Raw genomic sequence first — 23,346 nt, forward strand, 5'->3', positions numbered from 1 at the left:
CTCTCAAGAAAGCTTTCTCCGGAGTGTCAACCTATAAAGCAGAATCAAAATTTAGTCACCTTCTACAATCACAAGCTGCTCGGTTCCAGCCACGTGTACTTTCTTCAGGGGTAACAAAAATGCAGGAGGTTCGCACTGAGGTGTAGGAACAAAAATTTCCTTTGCACTCGCCGTTGCGTGTGTTGCTGGACACCCATTTCCAAGCCGAAAGATCTGGCAGGGGCTCCCTCAGCTTGATGTGGAGGACACACACACTAAAAAATTTATTGGTTTATTGATAAAAAAAAGGCATACAAATGTTTTAAGTGTGTTAGAAAGAGTCATGGGTGTAAAATCAAGCTGATCCAGTCACTCAAGACCCCTTACCTATGCGCTGTAAATAGGTTGCAGTAATAAAAACATGCCAGAAATAAGCCATTCACATACACATGTGAAAGCTCTGGTGTTGTATGTTGTTTTCAGGTTAACCTTGCCTGCCTGCCTTACTTACCACCGCTTGTTTTCTCTTTTCTGGTGTTTGAACAGAACTCGAAGTTTGTAGAGGCAACATTCCCTGCACAGATTGATATTCAAAGGGCATTATTTGATTGCCAAGATATCCTTTGCCAGATTAAGAGAAGTATACGGTATACAGAAGATTATATTGTAGTGAAAGCTTTTAATTTTGCTCACATCGTGGCCATTGTCCGAAGATTCATTTTCCTACTGAAGCTTACCTAACAGAAAAGAAATGTCACAGTATATCAGCCATAATTGATTGCCAAGATATCCTTTGCCAGATTAAGAGAAGTATACGGTATACAGAAGAATATTTTGTGGTGACAGCTTGTAATTTTGCTCACATCGTGTCCATTGTCTGAAGATTAATTTTCCTATTGAAGCTTACCTAACAGAAAACAAATGTCACAGTATATCAGCCATAATCAGCACGCATATAATTTAAAGAATGGCAGTTAGCTTCCCCAGACAGCACATGGAAACCAAAAAGAGATAATTCTGTTGGGGTACAAACAGCAATTACCCATGTGAAAAGGTTTTTTACTTTTAACAACATCTCAAACATTTTCAAACAAATTAACACCGTGGAAAAAAGAAGAATGTATAATTCACTGTGCAACTCGCAAACCGATATTCTTTTACCTCTGCAAGGCCTCTCTGCCTTGATGGGAAGCAACACTGATATTACATTCTGAATGTACTGGATATTTCTAAAGACCCCAGAAAACAAAGCACTTATTTTAGTACTTGCTTTTTTATCTACGTAATGTAGCAACCAGCATTGGGAATTCAAAAACGGGAATTCTTAACATTCAGAGCTGCAACGGATATACATATGGCATGCAATGTTCCGCACCACCATGCAGGCTATGAAATGAATTGCAGTGCATATTTATGTTTGTTTAATTCTGCGTGTGTGTGAGCAAGGTTCTCATACATGCAATAAAGCTTCAGTAAGTGGACATTGGCATAGTTGCTGTGTCACTTGCCCATAAGGCCCTGGACGCGCATTAGTAGAGGTTTTCAGCCACATAGTCTCGGTGCATGCTCGCTGAGGCATAACATGTGCAATCAGGAAGAAAACAGTAGCACTGAAAATGCAAGACATTTGTCATGCAGTTGCATTTTTGTATTACAGCCGCATTGAAATTTAGTAGCTTGAGACAGTTGTTTATCATGGAAGTTTCTGCACTAAAATATATGCCCTAAGCCATAGCAAATATTGAACAAAAGCAGTTAATTCTGACAGGGGCATGTACCGACAGGAAAGCAGACTGTGTGCCTAGGAAAGGTCGTGAAGCTGGTAAGCACACAAAACCTTCAAGAGGAAGAATTCAATGTGCCGCATGTGCCAATTTTAGCACAGAAACTAAAATGCGGTGTACCAATTGCTTGCAGCCAAAGGCAGCTCACGTGATACCGCGCGACAAAAAACCCTTGCAGCTCCGATGCAGTGCACATGAAAGCTCTACAAAGACTAGAAAATGTGAAAAAAATTGTAAATTGTGGGGCACGTCACGAAGCGACACATTGTCGGTGAGGGACGCCGTAGTGAAGGGATCTGGATTAATTTCGACCACCCATAAGTCCGATATTTCACAGCACACTCCTGCCTTTCGCCTTCATCGAAAGGCGCGGCCGCGTTATTGAACCCGAGTCGTCGGCTCAGTCGCCTCGACGCTCCTACGTACCACTCCACCGGCGCAATAGGTGTTGAAAAACTACCGATATTCCTCCAAGGATTTGCATGATATAAGCTCTCTTCGCAGCCATTCTGTTACAAAAAGCGGTCGCTCGTAATGGGCAGCGGTTGCTGGTACTCTACTGTACATCAAATATTCAGCTCCGCGCTGTAGCAGTCGCGCTGCGACAATATATAACAGGCCAACATGCAGCGAGTGAATGAAGCGTCCTAAACCATTGCCCAAACTTAAGCGCGAACAGACGACGCACTCCGAAAAGTTCGCACTTGAATTTTTAATCAAGAATTACCCCGCATTGCCCGAAGGTGTTATAGCGGTATAGCAGGGTCCCGGATTCACGGATTGGCAAAAAAAAAAAAAAGTCTTCGTTTACAGCGCACACTTGAACCTCCGAAAGTCGATTCCACTGTTGCACAGTTTCAACGAAAAATGAATTCGCGAACAAGTTCGTCCTGGGACGGTACTCGCGAATTTTACAAGAATGGTCATGTCGTTTAGAAGCAGCAAGACTTTCCCACCTCAATAATAATAATAATAATAATAATAATTGGTTTTAGGGGAAAGGAAATGGCGCAGTATCTGTCTCATATATCGTTAGACACCTGAACAGCGCTGTAAGGGAAGGTATAAGGAGGGAGTGAAAGAAGAAATGAAGAATGAGGTGCTCTAGTGGAGGGCTCCGGAATAATTTCGACCACCTGGGGATCTTTAACGTGCACTGACATCGCACAGCACACGGGCGCCTTAGCGTTTTGCCTCCATAAAACGCAGCCGGCACGGTCGGGTTCGAAACCGGGAACTCCGGATCAGTAGTCGAGCGCCCTAACCGCTGAACCACCGCGGCGGGGCTTCCACGTCAAGACATTATTCATTTTTGTACAACTATCCCTGCGCCCGGCCGTACCTGCCCGAGACGAATCTTGCTGCCCTGTTGTGAATTTGCTCCAATTGCTGTGCAGTGTCCGATACAGTAGAGGTGTATTAAATAAAGGGACGAACACAGGACAGAGAAAGTTTTGTTGAGATTTGGCCGTGAAAATTCATTAGCGGGAATTGAAACAGCCTGGCAGCGCCGTAGTTACAAGCGCACATAACCGAAAGACCCGGAATACAGATTGAAGTACTCTATTCAATCCATGCGCCAACATGAGTAATGGTTGCGTTTAATTTTGCGATTAGTTTCTTTTTATAATGCAAATTAAAATGCAATTTTTGCGGGCATGTTGCTTCAGGGAATTTAGCATGTCATCTCTCTTGCATAAAAGTTTGTATAACAGGTGGAGAAACCTCTAAGCCTAAAATAGACGTTAGCAAGAAGTTGCAGCGTTGCAAGCGCTCCCTTTTAAATGTTGCATAGGTACGAATTTTCTTTAATAAGGATTGCCACACTAACTAATGTTTGTTTTTATTTGCGATTAGTTTAATTTACTTCAAATAAATTAGATTTTAAGCACGCAGAATACGAGTAAAGCTTGGACCACTGCAGTCAGTAGGGCTGCTTCAGACAATTCAAATTGTCATCAATCTTGCATACTACTTTGTAAAATACATGGAGAGACAAACAGGGCATAGCACATGGCAAGAAGTTGTTGCTTTGCATGTGCCCTCTGTTCAAAGTTGCAAAGGTAAGTATTTTTTAAATACAATCCACCAACGCAAATAGTGTTTGAGTTTGCTATTAATCGTTTTTTTATTGTTGCAAATAAATCGTCTCTTTCGCAGGTAGATTGCCCTAGACAATTTGGCTTGTCATCTCTCTTGAAGAGAAATGTGTATAACATATGGAGAAACAAAACTAAAATTACCCTTAGTTCGAAGTTGCAGTCCTGCTAGTGGCCTCTGATAAAAGTTGCAAAGGTACGTATTACCGAAAATATTGTCTGTTTTTATGTTACTATTAGTTTGTTTTTACTTATGGAAACTAAAAAAGAATTTAGGCAGATAGACACGTGGGACGTTTGTACTCCTGCTGTTAGCTGGGTTGCTTCAGACAATTAAACATTTCATATCTCTTGCATTCAACTTAATATACCAATGAAAAAACAAACACAACTTAGCACATTGCAAGAAGTTGTTGCTTTGGAAGTGCCCTCCGTTCAAAGTTGCAAAGGTAAGTTTTTTTACATCAAATCCGCCAAAGTAAATAATGCTTGCGCCTCAAAGTGCTTTAACTTGAACGGCATTTTGGAATGATAGCTACACTGGGCTACCAGTCGACCATTTTTCGGTAAATGGCAGAGGCCAGTTGGGATTCATTATGGCGGAGTCTCTTAAGTGTCTCCCACTGGCGCTGATTAGATACACCCATTGGCTTGTTGTTGTGTGCTGCCATCTATCGGCACGCTGCAAAACTGCGAGACTCCTCGCGCAACGTCCGGAGCACAAGACAAGCGGCGCCGTTGGTACACCTATCTATTCTTACACCGTGCTCTCGGCCGTCACCGCGCGCTGTTGCGTAATATTTATAACGCGTAATCTTTAAGCAGCGACACCACAAACTGTGTACGCTCAGTGCGCGCGGCTGTGATATTTTGTTGCAGTGGGTGCCATCCCGTGTGGGAGTGCCAGGAAACGAAGCTGATGACCGACTCGCCAAGGCAGTCCACTCCAACCCAGCAGCTCCAGTTTGTGAGGCTATCTCGGCCTTTGACGCAGCGCCTCACATACTGCGCCACAAGGTTGCACTTTGCCACCCAGACTCCCGCGTCGCATCCGGCAAGCTCCCAAAGCCTGTCCCGTACACTGCCTTCGGACGCGCGGCATACTCTTTACTCCTGCACATCAGGATTGGTTGTGTCTTCACGGCAGACCGACGCCACCGCCTCACGGGAGAGGCCGACACAAACTGTATTGACTGCGGAGAGACAGAAACAGTTGAGCACCTGCTCTGTGAGTGCCCCGTTCATGCTAACGTGCGCTCCATAATGCGCGCCGAATACAGCAAGCTCGGCCTGCCCTCTGCCACTGCCGGCGACCCAGTCTTCCCTGAGGCATCGCCACACAAAAGGAAAGCTGCCCTGTCCGCTCTCGTGTCCTTCGTCGATGAGGCAGGCCTTCGCAGGCGCATCTAGTGTCACCCAAGTGCTTTGTGCTGCGTGCTGTGAGCACAAACCTTCTGTGCATTGTGCCCCAGTGTGCTGAATTTTCACCATCGCGCGCTACATTGTGTGTGCCCGCAAACCCCTTTCCAGAGACTCTTTGGCGTCTCCACTTCCCCTCCTCCTGCACTAAGAAACATACTGTGATCAATGAGTGCATGGGCGTCTTCTGACTCACACCAGTGCGCGTTTCGCAATGTGTGCCCGCCCACTGTTTCTCGTGCCTGTGTATCGCGCTTTTCGTGCCGCATTCTTCCGTGCACTTGCCGCCCTTTCCGCCTTCTGACCCGTCCTCTATTCTATCTCTTTAACTCCCCTCCCCTAACCCTGTGCAGTGCAGCGAAGGTGTTCTCCAAGAAACAGTTGCACGCCGTGCACACAAATTTTTCGCCAACAACCAGAACCACTTACGACAGTTAAAAGGCATAGCCTGGTGACACTCCCGTGTCAGCGTGTCACCAGGCACTGCAGTGTTAAAAATGTGGTGGAAGTAACGCCAAAATTTAGGCTTATAAAGTCGGGCCATTAGCAACGTTGTCGTTTTTGCTATGAAAAATCAAGCCACTAACAACAGCGTACTGCGTCATTATTCCAAAGGGCCAGAGAGCGGTGGGTGCGAGTAGCCCGAGTTTTTTTCTCGGTGGCGGCGAGTGGGCTTTCGAGGTGATGTGCTCGGCTTTGCCTTGCGTCTGAAAGTCGCCTCGACTCGCCTCGCAGCGGTACGCACTCATTGACGATTTCTTCTGGATGTGTCGAATCGCCGTTTAGCGGAAATTTTTCTCTTCAAAGCTAGTGCAGTGATGCGGAGCGATCAGGCTGTGCGGCACCGAGCCGTCGTTTTCTGCAGCAGCCTACTGCATCCTTTCGAACTATGCAGACACGCAGAGGCTTTCAGCGTTTTCCACGTTGCCCTGCTGTGTGTCAAAAGGAAGTTTGCGTAGCAGGCGTAGAATAACACCGAGCGGCTCGCTTTTGCGATCGTATTCCTCGGCGTCGGAAGGGCTGCCGGCGGCTCTACGCCCATGCGAGGGGAACGACTGCGGCGGGCTGCGCGCTTTCGAGGCACCTTATTTCTCGAAACCCTTAAAATAACGGTCGTCCGGCCACTGCGGCCCGCAACGGCTCAGCGCTCTGCACTTGATCCCATTGCATTCGCTCGATCTTGTGTGTCTGAAATGGATCACCTTGCGCTTTGGTGTATATATTAATTGCGCTGTACCGACTGCTGCAACGCTAAACGCTCACCGTAAAATGCTTCTCTCTGTTACGCTCGCTTATTCTCGCTGGAATTTCACTCAGAGATGTTATACGACAGTATATACCAAGCTTATAAATCCGCGTCGTCGGGAGCGCAGGTGGCCCCCCCAAGTAGTATTCGCACAGTGCGAGTTTAGCACTGCAAAACTATGTATATATAGATTAAGTGAAAAACCTCTCTGAATGCGCCGCTGCCATGCGCGCGAGAGCACATGAACCCTGTACAATACGCGCGCATGCAACTCAGCTTCAGTAGCATGGGGCTATTAATTGTTAACCCCGCAGCAACGCGGCCGGACCAAACCTAGCTCTGTCATACAGTTTATTCTGCAGCATAACTTCAACGGTGCTCACCTAGTCGGTATTCTCAGTCAGCCGATAAATATCAACTTGGCTAACATATATGCACGTTCAGAATAAACGATACAGCGTAGCCGATACGACCTAGCTGTGCAACTTGCACCACCTTTCTCAACCTTGTTTACAAATCTCCAAGATATTGCTGCAGGAACTAAGGTGGAAATGGTTCTTCTTGGTCATATAAGCAAGAGGCCCCGTTGACCTACCTTAGTCTCCACCTCTTGTGGAAAGGATTTCATCAGTTCGTGCTGGCCTGCAGGGCCTGTTTACACAGTTTTGTGCATGTCCAAATGTATAATAGTGAAAGTAGAGCAGTGACACCATGTTGCATAGTCAGAAACATTTATTTGGGCTCTTGACCAACCAATACGGCCAGTAAGCAAATATAGGAGGCATTATTTACATTATCAGCGTGCAATCAAACAATAGTTAAATATACATGGTAAATGCTATGCACAAAAAAAAAGGGGGATTCAGGGTTTACTAACCAGTCATTGACGAGTGTGAGCTGAACAAAAAATTTATCCGCAAAAACTAGCAGAGGATTCAGACTGAGGACTTATGACTATTGCAAGATTAAACTACTGGCCGCAGTGCATAGCCAGAACCCTCCTGAAACGATGATAACCCCTTCCCCCTTTCTCCCAAATGATGCTCCACTGGACATGCATTCCTTTGCCTCACTGTTTCGGAAAGAAACTCGGTAGCTATATGCCCGCTACTGGCCCTTAAACTGGGTAAGCTTCCTAAAAATTTGTTGCACATGGCTATCCTGGAAGCTTTCTGTGACCTTCTTGCCTACGTGATAGAGCCTATGTTTAAAAAGCACCCTGCAATGCTCTGCACTAGAAGGACATAATGATCCTCAGCGGAAACATGTGGCCATGAAGCTCCAGAAACAGATCTTTGCTGGAATGAAACCAAAACTTCATGCACAAGGTTAGTTAACAAAGTTCTTGATGACAGGCTTTTACCGTGCAATGGCAATCGAACAAGAGACTCAGATTTACGACAGATTTTAATTACACTCTCTCTCTGATGGGTAGCTCAGCCCTCCGCTACTTTTTCTCTGAATGAAAGAGTATGTGTCACCCTGTGGTCGAGATGCAAACAACGCTACCGCGCACTGGTCACACATCAGCTTAGTATGCAACTTGTGTGAAACGTAACCAGCCAGGTACGTCACTACTCTGTCTCCCCATTCAGTATTATGCTCTGAATGTGAGATACAGTCGTGATCTCTGGCTATTTGGTGCTGCGCAGCAGTGTCCGCATTCAAGATGCGCCTCCTGCCTTTTGACGCGTTTAGTGTCTCAGTTGCTGAAGCAATAATAGCACTACCGCACGACAAGATTGCTGCAGTTTCTAAAGGCAAGCAGTTCCCTGTTGCTACATCACCGAGCTCATTGTGAACTACTACTTTTCTGAAAGCAGCACGAAATTGTACAATAATTGGGTGGTCGTTGTGGCCTCTGTGGGACCTGATAAGTCCGAAAAAAAGTTCCAGGCAGTTTTGACAAATTTTGTGTGCCTATATATATTTGAGGACTTTCTTTTCCATGACAGTGAAATTGTAGAGTGCAAGTAAGCTTTTCATACATGTGGTGAAATCTAAAAATCCCGTTTTTTGTGCCGTCTCAATCATGCTGTGGCCACTGGTAGACTTGCTCAGTGATGACAGGTAAATGATGGAGGCTCTAAACATGGCTTCAACATCTTTGAAATTTCACTCATTTAAAACTTTCTTGAATCCCTTTTGCTGTATGGACCTTCAATTCAACGCATCAAAGGTATTGTTAATGCACCTCAAAAATTCTTCACTTGGCTGTGAGTCGGCAAAACCTTCTACTTTGAGCACTCGACATTCAGCAAGTGCTGTGGCCACAGAAGTGCTCATAACTTGGGCCGCACACCTGACCTTGCTCGGCTGCCTCTGCCATTGAATATGCGCTCTGTGCAGCTTGTTGGCCAAGTGAAGCCCTTCTTTTTGTTGCAAACTATGTAGCCGCTCAATATGCTGCCATGCCACCGTGTTTCCCTTGTTGAGTTTTTGTGCGCTAGAGCATTTGTGACATGTTTTAACGTATGACAAGGGTCAAGAAATGCTGCCGCTGGTTTTTGGGTGGCAGGATGAGAGAATGTCGTCTTCAGTTGGTCTACATTTTTGAAGCTGCAGCCCAGCTCCTCTGACATGGCTGTATTTGCTGGAGCTCCATCGCCTGTTAGAGCTACAACCATTGCCCCAGCATTGTGGGCAAGAAGCAGGCTTTGTGTATATAACTAGATCAGCTCGCTGCTCGCCGAGAAGACCATCTACTAAAAAGTATCCGAGCGGCAGCTTCCACCGTCCGTTAATGGCTACTGCCATTACAACAAAAAGCAGCTTTTGCCTGTGGCAGGCAGTCACCATCAACTCCTGTGCCCTTGTCAGCAAACCCCTCAGAATTGCCCCTGTTCCACTGAACCTGCTGCCTGACTGACATTTCATCAGTCATCAGACTGCATACAGTTTGGTGGCCTCGGCTGCTCATCTCGGTGCATTTCATTTTTAGAGCATTGAATGCCTCAGTTGAAAAGCCAGCATTGCCATCTACAGTCTGATACCACTCTCGCAGTGTTCTTTGGTGGGGCAAGCAGGTGTCGAAGACCCGTCTCGCGTAATTGTATGCTTGTGGCGAGTAGAAATTGAGTGACAGCGCTAAGGCCCTGAGCTCAGGTGAAAACTGCCTCGGCACATCCCGGCCAGGGCGCTTGGATATCTGTTTTTTAGGGAGGTGTTGATTGGCTATTCCAAGGGTGTCAAGCACAGCCACCTGATCCTTGAGCACGATATTTTGCCTCTGTAGCATTTGAATCACAGCCTTCAATTCTTCAAGCGTTTTTTTTTTTTCTGGGGTCTTCTAGACTGCTGCAGCCGCTTGATCCGCTTTCGAGTCTTTATGTGCTCCGAGGCAAACTTTGCTGCACGTGCTCTCAAGAAAGCTTTCTCCGGAGTGTCAACCTATAAAGCAGAATCAAAATTTAGTCACCTTCTACAATCACAAGCTGCTCGGTTCCAGCCACGTGTACTTTCTTCAGGGGTAACAAAAATGCAGGAGGTTCGCACTGAGGTGTAGGAACAAAAATTTCCTTTGCACTCGCCGTTGCGTGTGTTGCTGGACACCCATTTCCAAGCCGAAAGATCTGGCAGGGGCTCCCTCAGCTTGATGTGGAGGACACACACACTAAAAAATTTATTGGTTTATTGATAAAAAAAAGGCATACAAATGTTTTAAGTGTGTTAGAAAGAGTCATGGGTGTAAAATCAAGCTGATCCAGTCACTCAAGACCCCTTACCTATGCGCTGTAAATAGGTTGCAGTAATAAAAACATGCCAGAAATAAGCCATTCACATACACATGTGAAAGCTCTGGTGTTGTATGTTGTTTTCAGGTTAACCTTGCCTGCCTGCCTTACTTACCACCGCTTGTTTTCTCTTTTCTGGTGTTTGAACAGAACTCGAAGTTTGTAGAGGCAACATTCCCTGCACAGATTGATATTCAAAGGGCATTATTTGATTGCCAAGATATCCTTTGCCAGATTAAGAGAAGTATACGGTATACAGAAGATTATATTGTAGTGAAAGCTTTTAATTTTGCTCACATCGTGGCCATTGTCCGAAGATTCATTTTCCTACTGAAGCTTACCTAACAGAAAAGAAATGTCACAGTATATCAGCCATAATTGATTGCCAAGATATCCTTTGCCAGATTAAGAGAAGTATACGGTATACAGAAGAATATTTTGTGGTGACAGCTTGTAATTTTGCTCACATCGTGTCCATTGTCTGAAGATTAATTTTCCTATTGAAGCTTACCTAACAGAAAACAAATGTCACAGTATATCAGCCATAATCAGCACGCATATAATTTAAAGAATGGCAGTTAGCTTCCCCAGACAGCACATGGAAACCAAAAAGAGATAATTCTGTTGGGGTACAAACAGCAATTACCCATGTGAAAAGGTTTTTTACTTTTAACAACATCTCAAACATTTTCAAACAAATTAACACCGTGGAAAAAAGAAGAATGTATAATTCACTGTGCAACTCGCAAACCGATATTCTTTTACCTCTGCAAGGCCTCTCTGCCTTGATGGGAAGCAACACTGATATTACATTCTGAATGTACTGGATATTTCTAAAGACCCCAGAAAACAAAGCACTTATTTTAGTACTTGCTTTTTTATCTACGTAATGTAGCAATCAGCATTGGGAATTCAAAAACGGGAATTCTTAACATTCAGAGCTGCAACGGATATACATATGGCATGCAATGTTCCGCACCACCATGCAGGCTATGAAATGAATTGCAGTGCATATTTATGTTTGTTTAATTCTGCGTGTGTGTGAGCAAGGTTCTCATACATGCAATAAAGCTTCAGTAAGTGGACATTGGCATAGTTGCTGTGTCACTTGCCCATAAGGCCCTGGACGCGCATTAGTAGAGGTTTTCAGCCACATAGTCTCGGTGCATGCTCGCTGAGGCATAACATGTGCAATCAGGAAGAAAACAGTAGCACTGAAAATGCAAGACATTTGTCATGCAGTTGCATTTTTGTATTACAGCCGCATTGAAATTTAGTAGCTTGAGACAGTTGTTTATCATGGAAGTTTCTGCACTAAAATATATGCCCTAAGCCATAGCAAATATTGAACAAAAGCAGTTAATTCTGACAGGGGCATGTACCGACAGGAAAGCAGACTGTGTGCCTAGGAAAGGTCGTGAAGCTGGTAAGCACACAAAACCTTCAAGAGGAAGAATTCAATGTGCCGCATGTGCCAATTTTAGCACAGAAACTAAAATGCGGTGTACCAATTGCTTGCAGCCAAAGGCAGCTCACGTGATACCGCGCGACAAAAAACCCTTGCAGCTCCGATGCAGTGCACATGAAAGCTCTACAAAGACTAGAAAATGTGAAAAAAATTGTAAATTGTGGGGCACGTCACGAAGCGACACATTGTCGGTGAGGGACGCCGTAGTGAAGGGATCTGGATTAATTTCGACCACCCATAAGTCCGATATTTCACAGCACACTCCTGCCTTTCGCCTTCATCGAAAGGCGCGGCCGCGTTATTGAACCCGAGTCGTCGGCTCAGTCGCCTCGACGCTCCTACGTACCACTCCACCGGCGCAATAGGTGTTGAAAAACTACCGATATTCCTCCAAGGATTTGCATGATATAAGCTCTCTTCGCAGCCATTCTGTTACAAAAAGCGGTCGCTCGTAATGGGCAGCGGTTGCTGGTACTCTACTGTGCATCAAATATTCAGCTCCGCGCTGTAGCAGTCGCGCTGCGACAATATATAACAGGCCAACATGCAGCGAGTGAATGAAGCGTCCTAAACCATTGCCCAAACTTAAGCGCGAACAGACGACGCACTCCGAAAAGTTCGCACTTGAATTTTTAATCAAGAATTACCCCGCATTGCCCGAAGGTGTTATAGCGGTATAGCAGGGTCCCGGATTCACGGATTGGCAAAAAAAAAAAAAAAAAGTCTTCGTTTACAGCGCACACTTGAACCTCCGAAAGTCGATTCCACTGTTGCACAGTTTCAACGAAAAATGAATTCGCGAACAAGTTCGTCCTGGGACGGTACTCGCGAATTTTACAAGAATGGTCATGTCGTTTAGAAGCAGCAAGACTTTCCCACCTCAATAATAATAATAATAATAATTGGTTTTAGGGGAAAGGAAATGGCGCAGTATCTGTCTCATATATCGTTAGACACCTGAACAGCGCTGTAAGGGAAGGTATAAGGAGGGAGTGAAAGAAGAAATGAAGAATGAGGTGCTCTAGTGGAGGGCTCCGGAATAATTTCGACCACCTGGGGATCTTTAACGTGCACTGACATCGCACAGCACACGGGCGCCTTAGCGTTTTGCCTCCATAAAACGCAGCCGGCACGGTCGGGTTCGAAACCGGGAACTCCGGATCAGTAGTCGAGCGCCCTAACCGCTGAACCACCGCGGCGGGGCTTCCACGTCAAGACATTATTCATTTTTGTACAACTATCCCTGCGCCCGGCCGTACCTGCCCGAGACGAATCTTGCTGCCCTGTTGTGAATTTGCTCCAATTGCTGTGCAGTGTCCGATACAGTAGAGGTGTATTAAATAAAGGGACGAACACAGGACAGAGAAAGTTTTGTTGAGATTTGGCCGTGAAAATTCATTAGCGGGAATTGAAACAGCCTGGCAGCGCCGTAGTTACAAGCGCACATAACCGAAAGACCCGGAATACAGATTGAAGTACTCTATTCAATCCATGCGCCAACATGAGTAATGGTTGCGTTTAATTTTGCGATTAGTTTCTTTTTATAATGCAAATTAAAATGCAATTTTTGCGGGCATGTTGCTTCAGGAAATTTAGCATGTCATCTCTCTTGCATAAAAGTTTGTATAACAGGTGGAGAAACCTCTATGCCTAAAATAGACGTTAGCAAGAAGTTGCAGCGTTGCAAGCGCTCCCTTTTAAATGTTGCATAGGTACGAATTTTCTTTAATAAGGATTGCCACACTAACTAATGTTTGTTTTTATTTGCGATTAGTTTAATTTACTTCAAATAAATTAGATTTTAAGCACGCAGAATACGAGTAAAGCTTGGACCACTGCAGTCAGTAGGGCTGCTTCAGACAATTCAAATTGTCATCAATCTTGCATACTACATTGTAAAATACATGGAGAGACAAACAGGGCATAGCACATGGCAAGAAGTTGTTGCTTTGCATGTGCCCTCTGTTCAAAGTTGCAAAGGTAAGTATTTTTTAAATACAATCCACCAACGCAAATAGTGTTTGAGTTTGCTATTAATCGTTTTTTTATTGTTGCAAATAAATCGTCTCTTTCGCAGGTAGATTGCCCTAGACAATTTGGCTTGTCATCTCTCTTGAAGAGAAATGTGTATAACATATGGAGAAACAAAACTAAAATAACCCTTAGTTCGAAGTTGCAGTCCTGCTAGTGGCCTCTGATAAAAGTTGCAAAGGTACGTATTACCGAAAATATTGTCTGTTTTTATGTTACTATTAGTTTGTTTTTACTTATGGAAACTAAAAAAGAATTTAGGCAGATAGACACGTGGGACGTTTGTACTCCTGCTGTTAGCTGGGTTGCTTCAGACAATTAAACATTTCATATCTCTTGCATTCAACTTAATATACCAATGAAAAAACAAACACAACTTAGCACATTGCAAGAAGTTGTTGCTTTGGAAGTGCCCTCTGTTCAAAGTTGCAAAGGTAAGTTTTTTTACATCAAATCCGCCAAAGTAAATAATGCTTGCGCCTCAAAGTGCTTTAACTTGAACGGCATTTTGGAATGATAGCTACACTGGGCTACCAGTCGACCATTTTTCGGTAAATGGCAGAGGCCAGTTGGGATTCATTATGGCGGAGTCTCTTAAGTGTCTCCCACTGGCGCTGATTAGATACACCCATTGATAGATAGATAGATACCTGAGGCCTTGCCCTTTGTAACGGGTGGGCACCACTAGGTTGGGCACCCGGCCAAAAAAAAACAAAAAAACAAGAAGATGGAAGCACACCAGGAGAGAAATAAAGATAAAACGCACAAAAAAAGGAAAAAGAAGAAAAAAACGAAGAAAAAAACACGCAAAGGCTAAAGTCAGGAGGTGGATGGGGGGGGGGGGGGGGGGTTCGCTCGTCGACCTCGTTCACTTCCGACTCTGCGGCTTCGCGCTTTTAAACACAGTGCTCCACCAAAGAGTTAGTCGACGCTTGGTTCGCAGCACCCCCTCGCTTTTGACCTTGGAGCTGTCTCCTTCGTCGTCCACTGCAGGACCGTGAAACCCGAGCGCCTGTGGGAATGTGGTGCCCTCTGTCGGCATTGGATGGAGTCTCTGGCACGACATCACCAGGTGCTCGATGGTTTCCTCCGCGTCGCCACACGCTCGGCATATTGCTGCCTGTGCTTCTGGTGTTGCGTCGAAGTGACGGCGGTACACCAGTGTTCGCAGCGCTCCGGCACGGGCCTCAAACAGCAATGCGCTACCCAGGCCGTTGTCAAAAATCTTTTCAGGTCCGATGCTGTTTTTGCACTCGCGGTACACTGCCAGTGTCGGTTTTTCCGCGAGCGCCTGCAGCCATTGGCGATTCTCTTTTTCCTGGACCCGTCTCCTTGCCTCCTGTTTCCATGCCGTTGCCGATTCGGCACTTATGGGTGTCTGGAAAAGTCCATACTTGCCTTCTATCTTGTGGAGGCGCTTCACCCATGTAGTGCGTAGGCATGTCGCAGCGAGGTATTCAAAGACCCGCCTTGCCCATCGGTTGTGGCTCATGAACTGCAGTCGACCGCGGTACTCCAGCTTGCTGCATGCCTCCCTTGCCTCAAAACTAGACCATCCCAGGTCGCCTTGAATGGCTGCATTGGCCACCCGTCCATGACATCCGACTGCAGTGCGGCCGACCTCTGTTTGTCTGCGCTCTAACCAATTTCTGGTGGCTGATGGGAGGCAGACCACCGCGTTGGCGAATGTGAGTCCTGGCACGTGCGCGAGCTTCCAGAGGTCGCGGACCATGGTGTACTGGTGGCACCCCCACAGGCACCGACGTCGGAGGATGCATTGCGCTCGAAGTGCAGATTGACGGACCTTAGCCTCGTGCAGTCTGAACATGCCAGTCTCAGCACACAAATTTATGCCCAGGTATTTATACGATCTGTCGACTGTCAGGGTCTCTTTATTCAACGTCAGCGATAGCTGATCATTCGCCTCGCCTGCCAGCTGAACAACCCTGCATTTTCGCTGGTTGAACTTGAGGCCAAGGCTTCGCAGCTCCGCGGCACAAATGTCTAGCATTTTTTGCACATCCTCTGTGTTTTCTCCCATGATTACCAAATCATCAGCAAAGGCAAGACCCGGCAGTCGGCTGGAGTTGTCAATTCCTGTGGTGCTGTACTTAAGGCCGAATCCCAGGTTTGCCTGCAGGAGTGCCTTTTCCAGTCCGGCCACATACAGGAGGTAGAGGAGGGGAGACAATGGACATCCCTGCCGAAGCCCCCTGTGTACGTAGACCCGTTCCGAATGCACATTGCCAAAAACGGCTGTGACTACGTTTTCCCTGTACAACCTCTTTATCGTCTCGAGAAGTGGTGGTGCCATTCCCAGAGTACCAAGGCGATGGAAGAGAGTTTCGTGCGGGACGTTATCATAGGCCTTTTCGACGTCCAGAAAGCAGCAGATGAGTCTCCTGCCTTCCTTCCTGGCAATTTCTGTACAGCTGGTGAGTACGAAGAGGTTGTCTTCTAGCCGTCTGCCCGGACGAAACCCATTCTGCAGCTCCGTTAGGACGTGCGCTGATTCTGCCCATCCGCTGATCCACGCTTTCAAGACTTGCATGAAAACTCGGTACACCACGCTAGTGACCGTGAGTGCCCGGTAGTCGCCGATGTGGGCCGCATTACCGCCGGGCTTCAGCAGGAGCACCACCCTGCCATTGCGCCAGTCCTCGGGTATGTCTCCGCCGTTAATAATGGTGGTAAACAACTCGGCCAGCTGTTCTCTCGAGTTTGGACCGAGTAGTTTTAGTAGGCGAGCTGGTATTCCATCGGGTCCCGTGGCTGTGCAAGCGCTGATGCGGCCCAGTGCCCGGTTCATGCCTGGCAGTGTGACCTCCCATGCGATATCTGGTTGGTCCTGGGATGGAGCTGAGGGCGATGACCCTTCAAGCTTGTCCTCAGGCATGCAGGCTGGTGGCCCATAGAGGCCTGACAAGTAGTCCGTGATGTGTTGTTGCAGGTCGGTGATGGGCTGTCCCGTGGCACTATCGACCATTTCTGTTGGCCCCACCCTTTCCCTGTCCAGGGAGCTGACATACCGCCAGAATTTCTGAGCCGCCGACTTGCCCTCTGCCCGCAGGGTTTGCATTTGCTTGAGATTTGCGGCAGCCAACTTTGCCTGCACCAGTGATTGCATTTCATGTTTGCGTTTCAGGTACATGTCCCACGCCACTGCTGCTGCACCCTGGTCCTTATCTTTCACCGCCCTGCGATGGGCGCGGTTCGCGTCCCGGCGCGCTTGCCATGCCTCTGCCACCTGCCTGTCCCACCATGGCTTCTTGTAGGCTTGCCTATGTCCCTTGTGGACCATATGTGAGCGCATTATCGCACGCAAGGCTTCCATGTACTCGCCGTATGTAGCGGCTCCTAGCCGCCTCTGGCTCTCTTCGAATTCCTTGGCGACGACCTCCATCTGCCTTACCGGAAGGTAGAGAGCTTTCGACCGTTGGGGTCTGTTTTTCCGACGATGTGTGTGGGTGAAGTCCAGACGCAGACGATTATGGTCGCTGCCCATGCTAACCAACCCCTCTTCATCAATGTGGAGGTGCTGCATAAGGCTCAGAAGACGAGGCGATACCAGCGCATAGTCAATACATGTTGCACTGTTTCTGGCGCACCACGTATACTGACCGTTGCATCTCGAGTCTAGATTAGCGATGTTGAGCTGGAGCTGTTCCGCCAGCCAGAGGAGAAGGTCACCGTTAGCGTCAGTGTATCCGTCAAGCTCAGAGAGGTGGCCGTTGAAGTCCCCAAGAATGATCACCTCCCTGTCCTTTGCAACCAGGTGAGCGTCTCTGCAGACGCACTCCACTAAACCACGGTTAGTGTCCGGACGACTGCTGCGTACGGAAAGATATACCACGCATAGCGCTGTGGGGACCCCAAGAAGATCGCCTACCACCCATAAGTGGTCGCTGCATGCCTCGTCATGACCCACACGATCACTGCACTCTTGCGCCTGCCACTCCAAATCACGGCGCCACATCACTCCCACACCTCCACCTTTCCGACTTTCACCCAATCTGTTCTTTCCCGCCCAACACCAGCTCGGGTCGATGGGAGGCTCCTCGAGATCGCGGAGGTGGGTTTCGGCAACCGCGTATACGGATACTTCCTCTGTCCGAAGCGCGCTGTACAGTTCCGCCCACTTTTGTTCTCGTCGAGCGCCGTGCAGATTGAGAAAGCCAACTCTGAAGCTTCTTTGCTCCTTGCGCCGAGGTGCAGGGCGGCGACGCTGCTGCGCGCCCCTTACTGCGCTTGCCGCGGCCACTGCTGCCGTATGTGGTGTCGGACGAAGTCGCCTACCATCTGGAAAAGGTCGCCGGGCACTCCCCCCGGGTGAGCCAATTGCGAGAGGTGCGGCGTCGCCTGGAGAGGGGTTGGGCCACCGTGCGATGTCATCACATTGCTCCGCATCGTGCCCAGATGCCATGGGGCCGCCGACAGCGGCAGCTGCGTCCTGGGGGGCAGCTGTTCCCAATACATCGGTTGGTCCCAAGGTGAAGGCGCCTGTGTGAGGCCTGTCCTTGTTCCGGAGCTCGTCCGGACACCTTGGTCTGCTGGGGCTGGTCCCGCTGCCCCGACCGCATCGGCTGTGTTCGGTTTCTTCCTGGCCAGTTCCATTTGTCGACGGGGTGTGTGTTTTCCTAGGGCCGGCCGACCGCTCTTCAGGACCGGCGCTTTCGGATGCAGTCGGTTGGGTCGTCCGCTCCGAGGCTCCCGCCTCCACTCTAAAAAAGAGCGAGCCGCGAGTGCCACTTCTTTTGCTGCTTGGCGAGCTGTGGCTGCCAGGTAGTGTACGCCATCCTGCGCCATCCGTTTGTCGCCCTCCAAGAGCTCGGAGAAGTCAACGAAAGCTGTGTTCCCCGAGGCGCACATCTTCCTCAGCTGTGTGTTGAGGAGCATTGCCCTCGCCCGTGGCTCTTTTCCACGTGTTTTAACTTCGGGGACGGAACATATTGCCATCTTTTGAGCATAGGGGGCGAAAAGCTGTCTGATTGACTTGACGACCGCTTCCGGCTGGGCACCTTTAATAACATCCGCCACACCTGCGTGCAGGACTAGCAGCTGCAGGTTGAGCCTGGGCCCGCTGTGGTGTTGAGCGAGCCTCCGGTACACATCGGCCACAGTCGCATGGCGGTCATAGACGCATTCCACCCTCATACGCTTGCCCAGTTGCCGTCGTAGTGCCCTGGCTATTCTTGGTGCGTTGCCATCACCCACGACCCACACTTCTCGTGAGGAGTCGGGTGGAGCCTGTCTCTCGTAAGGTGCCCGAACCGAGTCGGCGTCGTCTCTCAGTGGGGGGTGTCTCTCGCTGTTGCCCCGCTGGCCGGATTCCTGGCCGCTTTTATCCCTCTGCGCCGGTTTGCTTGCTCTCTCTGATCGATTTGAGGCGCACCCACTGGGTAAGGCCTTGTCGAGCTCATCGCCCGCCACTGTGCTACTTGTGTGGGCGCCAGCCTCCACAACATCAGGACTTTCTGTGGTCACTGTAGGTGTGCTTGGCTCGCCTTGCGGTAGCCTTCGCACCTCTGACTCCCCTTGAACCCCCCCAACAGCCGTGGGTGATTCTGAGGACTTCTCGATGTACAGTGGACTTTCAAGGCCTCTAGGGGTGCTGGGAGAAGTACTGGCTTGCTCCACTTGGGTCGACTCAGAGCCGGAAGCATCGTCTCCGCGTAGAGGTTTGCCTGATGGTACTGGGAGTTGGTCCTGCTGTTGGAGTTGCTCCTTCATCTGCAAGATGACACACCTCAGCGCCTCCATCTCTGTGTTCGCATCCAGTACCTTTTTTTGCAACGCCTCTATCATGATGCATTGTTTGCAAACGAAGGGGCTCGTCGTAGCCGTTTTCAGGTCTGGAAACCCTGTCTCCTCCAGGTAAGCCCACCTCCCACACTTGTCACACTGCACCTGGTCTTCGTCTGTTTGTTGTCGCCTCTTCACTCCCTTCGCCATGACGTTCCGGGAATTTCTGCAGGGCCGACTACAGGGGAAAACCGGTCGGACGGGAGAGACTGGTCGGAAGGGAGAGGGGGTCACGGGTTGGGGGGGGGGGAGGGGGTTGCTTCCTTGCACGTTGCACGTTGCCTTCCCGCCGTGAAATGACGATGGAGGCGCTTAAGCCTACGTACACTTTGCGACGGGAATCCAGGCTTCGGGGTTGATCAACAGATGATGGTGAGCTTGTCGCCGATACTAGCACAGCGTCTGGACTTGACGACCATCATATGCTGCTTACGAACTTCCCCGTCACATTCAAACCTCGCGCCGTATCCAAGAAGCAGGCAACACGCCACACGCCACACGCTTGTTGTTGTGTGCTGCCATCTATCGGCACGCTGCAAAACTGCGAGACTCCTCGCGCAACGTCCGGAGCACAAGACAAGCGGCGCCGTTGGTACACCTATCTATTCTTACACCGTGCTCTCGGCGGTCACCGCGCGCTGTTGCGTAATATTTATAACGCGTAATCTTTAAGCAGCGACACCACAAACTGTGTACGCTCAGTGCGCGCGGCTGTGATATTTTGTTGCAGTGGGTGCCATCCCGTGTGGGAGTGCCAGGAAACGAAGCTGATGACCGACTCGCCAAGGCAGTCCACTCCAACCCAGCAGCTCCAGTTTGTGAGGCTATCTCGGCCTTTGACGCAGCGCCTCACATACTGCGCCACAAGGTTGCACTTTGCCACCCAGACTCCCGCGTCGCATCCGGCAAGCTCCCAAAGCCTGTCCCGTACACTGCCTTCGGACGCGCGGCATACTCTTTACTCCTGCACATCAGGATTGGTTGTGTCTTCACGGCAGACCGACGCCACCGCCTCACGGGAGAGGCCGACACAAACTGTATTGACTGCGGAGAGACAGAAACAGTTGAGCACCTGCTCTGTGAGTGCCCCGTTCATGCTAACGTGCGCTCCATAATGCGCGCCGAATACAGCAAGCTCGGCCTGCCCTCTGCCACTGCCGGCGACCCAGTCTTCCCTGAGGCATCGCCACACAAAAGGAAAGCTGCCCTGTCCGCTCTCGTCTCCTTCGTCGATGAGGCAGGCCTTCGCAGGCTCATCTAGTGTCACCCAAGTGCTTTGTGCTGCGTGCTGTGAACACAAACCTTCTGTGCATTGTGCCCCAGTGTGCTGAATTTTCACCATCGCGCGCTACATTGTGTGTGCCCGCAAACCCCTTTCCAGAGACTCTTTGGCGTCTCCACTTCCCCTCCTCCTGCACTAAGAAACATACTGTGATCAATGAGTGCATGGGCGTCTTCTGACTCACACCAGTGCGCGTTTCGCAATGTGTGCCCGCCCACTGTTTCTCGTGCCTGTGTATCGCGCTTTTCGTGCCGCATTCTTCCGTGCACTTGCCGCCCTTTCCGCCTTCTGACCCGTCCTCTATTCTATCTCTTTAACTCCCCTCCCCTAACCCTGTGCAGTGCAGCGAAGGTGTTCTCTAAGAAACAGTTGCACGCCGTGCACACAAATTTTTCGCCAACAACCAGAACCACTTACGACAGTTAAAAGGCAGAGCCTGGTGACACTCCCGTGTCAGCGTGTCACCAGGCACTGCAGTGTTAAAAATGTGGTGGAAGTAACGCCAAAATTTAGGCTTAGAAAGTCGGGCCATTAGCAACGTTGTCGTTTTTGCTATGAAAAATCAAGCCACTAACAACAGCGTACTGTGTCATTATTGCAAAGGGCCAGAGAGCGGTGGGTGCGAGTAGCCCGAGTTTTTTTCTCGGTGGCGGCGAGTGGGCTTTCGAGGTGATGTGCTCGGCATTGCCTTGCGTCTGAAAGTCGCCTCGACTCGCCTCGCAGCGGTACGCACTCATTGACGATTTCTTCTGGATGTGTCGAATCGCCGTTTAGCGGAAATTTTTCTCTTCAAAGCTAGTGCAGTGATGCGGAGCGATCGGGCTGTGCGGTACCGAGCCGTCGTTTTCTGCAGCAGCCTACTGCATCCTTTCGAACTATGCAGACACGCAGAGGCTTTCAGCGTTTTCCACGTTGCCCTGCTGTGTGTCAAAAGGAAGTTTGCGTAGCAGGCGTAGAATAACACCGAGCGGCACGCTTTTGCGATCGTATTCCTCGGCGTCGGAAGGGCGTCCGGCGGCTCTACGCCCGTGCGAGGGGAACGACTGCGGCGGGCTGCGCGCTTTCGAGGCACCTTATTTCTCGAAACCCTTAAAATAACGGTCGTCCGGCCACTGCAGCCCGCAACGGCTCAGCGCTCTGCACTTGATCCCATTGCATTCGCTCGATCTTGTGTGTCTGAAATGGATCACCTTGCGCTTTGGTGTATATATTAATTGCGCTGTACCGACTGCTGCAACGCTAAACGCTCACCGTAAAATGCTTCTCTCTGTTACGCTCGCTTATTCTCGCTGGAATTTCACTCAGAGATGTTATACGACAGTATATGCCAAGCTTATAAATCCGCGTCGTCGGGAGCGCAGGTGGCCCCCCCAAGTAGTATTCGCACAGTGCGAGTTTAGCACTGCAAAACTATGTATATATAGATTAAGTGAAAAACCTCTCTGAATGCGCCGCTGCCATGCGCGCGAGAGCACATGAACCCTGTAAAATACGCGCGCATGCAACTCAGCTTCAGTAGCATGGGGCTATTAATTGTTAACCCCGCAGCTACGCGGCCGTACCAAACCTAGCTCTGTCATACAGTTATTCTGCAGCATAACTTCAACGGTGCTCACCTAGTCGGTATTCTCAGTCAGCCGATAAATATCAACTTGGCTAACATATATGCACGTTCAGAATTAACGATACAGCGTAGCCGATATGACCTAGCTGTGCAACTTGCACCACCTTTCTCAACCTTGTTTACAAATCCCCAAGATATTGCTGCAGGAACTAAGGTGGAAATGGTTCTTCTTGGTCATATAAGCAAGAGGCCCCGTTGACCTACCTTAGTCTCCACCTCTTGTGGAAAGGATTTCATCAGTTCGTGCTGGCCTGCAGGGCCTGTTTACACAGTTTTGTGCATGTCCAAATGTATAATAGTGAAAGTAGAGCAGTGACACCATGTTGCATAGTCAGAAACATTTATTTGGGCTCTTGACCAACCAATACGGCCAGTAAGCAAATATAGGAGGCATTATTTACATTATCAGCGTGCAATCAAACAATAGTTAAATATACATGGTAAATGCTATGCACAAAAAAAAAGGGGGATTCAGGGTTTACTAACCAGTCATTGACGAGTGTGAGCTAAACAAAAAATTTATCCGATAAAACTAGCAGAGGATTCAGACTGAGGACTTATGACTATTGCAAGATTAAACTACTGGCCGCAGTGCATAGCCAGAACCCTCCTGAAATGATGATAACCCCTTCCCCCTCTCTCCCGAATGATGCTCCACTGGACATGCATTCCTTTGCCTCACTGTTTCGGAAAGAAACTCGGTAGCTATATGCCCGCTACTGGCCCTTAAACTGGGTAAGCTTCCTAAAAATTTGTCGCACATGGCTATCCTGGAAGCTTTCTGTGACCTTCTTGCCTACGTGATAGAGCCTATGTTTAAAAAGCACCCTGCAATGCTCTGCACTAGAAGGACATAATGATCCTCAAGCGGAAACATG

The 23,346-nt window shown here is 48.7% G+C and overlaps 1 protein-coding gene and 2 long non-coding RNA genes across 3 annotated transcripts; all 3 read right to left on the reverse strand.

The window, feature by feature from the left end:
* Positions 1–256: 256 nt before the first annotated feature.
* On the reverse strand, positions 257–2,289 carry LOC144126293 (uncharacterized). The gene is made up of 2 exons (XR_013313478.1): positions 887–2,289; positions 257–716 (listed from the first exon to the last, which is right to left on the reverse strand). It is a non-coding gene; the product is annotated as an uncharacterized LOC144126293 (long non-coding RNA).
* A 7,853-nt stretch (positions 2,290–10,142) lies between these two features.
* Positions 10,143–11,138, reverse strand: LOC144126294 (uncharacterized). Its single transcript, XR_013313479.1, has 2 exons — positions 10,773–11,138; positions 10,143–10,602 (listed from the first exon to the last, which is right to left on the reverse strand). It is a non-coding gene; the product is annotated as an uncharacterized LOC144126294 (long non-coding RNA).
* A 3,262-nt stretch (positions 11,139–14,400) lies between these two features.
* Positions 14,401–16,688, reverse strand: LOC144126295 (uncharacterized). Its single transcript, XM_077660387.1, has one exon. It carries the CDS (start codon positions 16,654–16,656, stop codon positions 14,629–14,631), a length of 2,028 nt encoding a protein of 675 aa, XP_077516513.1. The 5' UTR covers positions 16,657–16,688; the 3' UTR covers positions 14,401–14,628.
* Between the last annotated feature and the right edge of the window lie 6,658 nt (positions 16,689–23,346).

This window comes from Amblyomma americanum, chromosome 3, assembly GCF_052857255.1.
Source record: "Amblyomma americanum isolate KBUSLIRL-KWMA chromosome 3, ASM5285725v1, whole genome shotgun sequence".
NCBI lineage: Eukaryota > Metazoa > Arthropoda > Arachnida > Ixodida > Ixodidae > Amblyomma > Amblyomma americanum.

Bases quoted from the DNA above. Each gene is read 5' to 3' on its own strand.
- LOC144126295 (XM_077660387.1), bottom strand. From the start codon at position 16,656: ATGCCTGAGGACAAGCTTGAAGGGTCATCGCCCTCAGCTCCATCCCAG.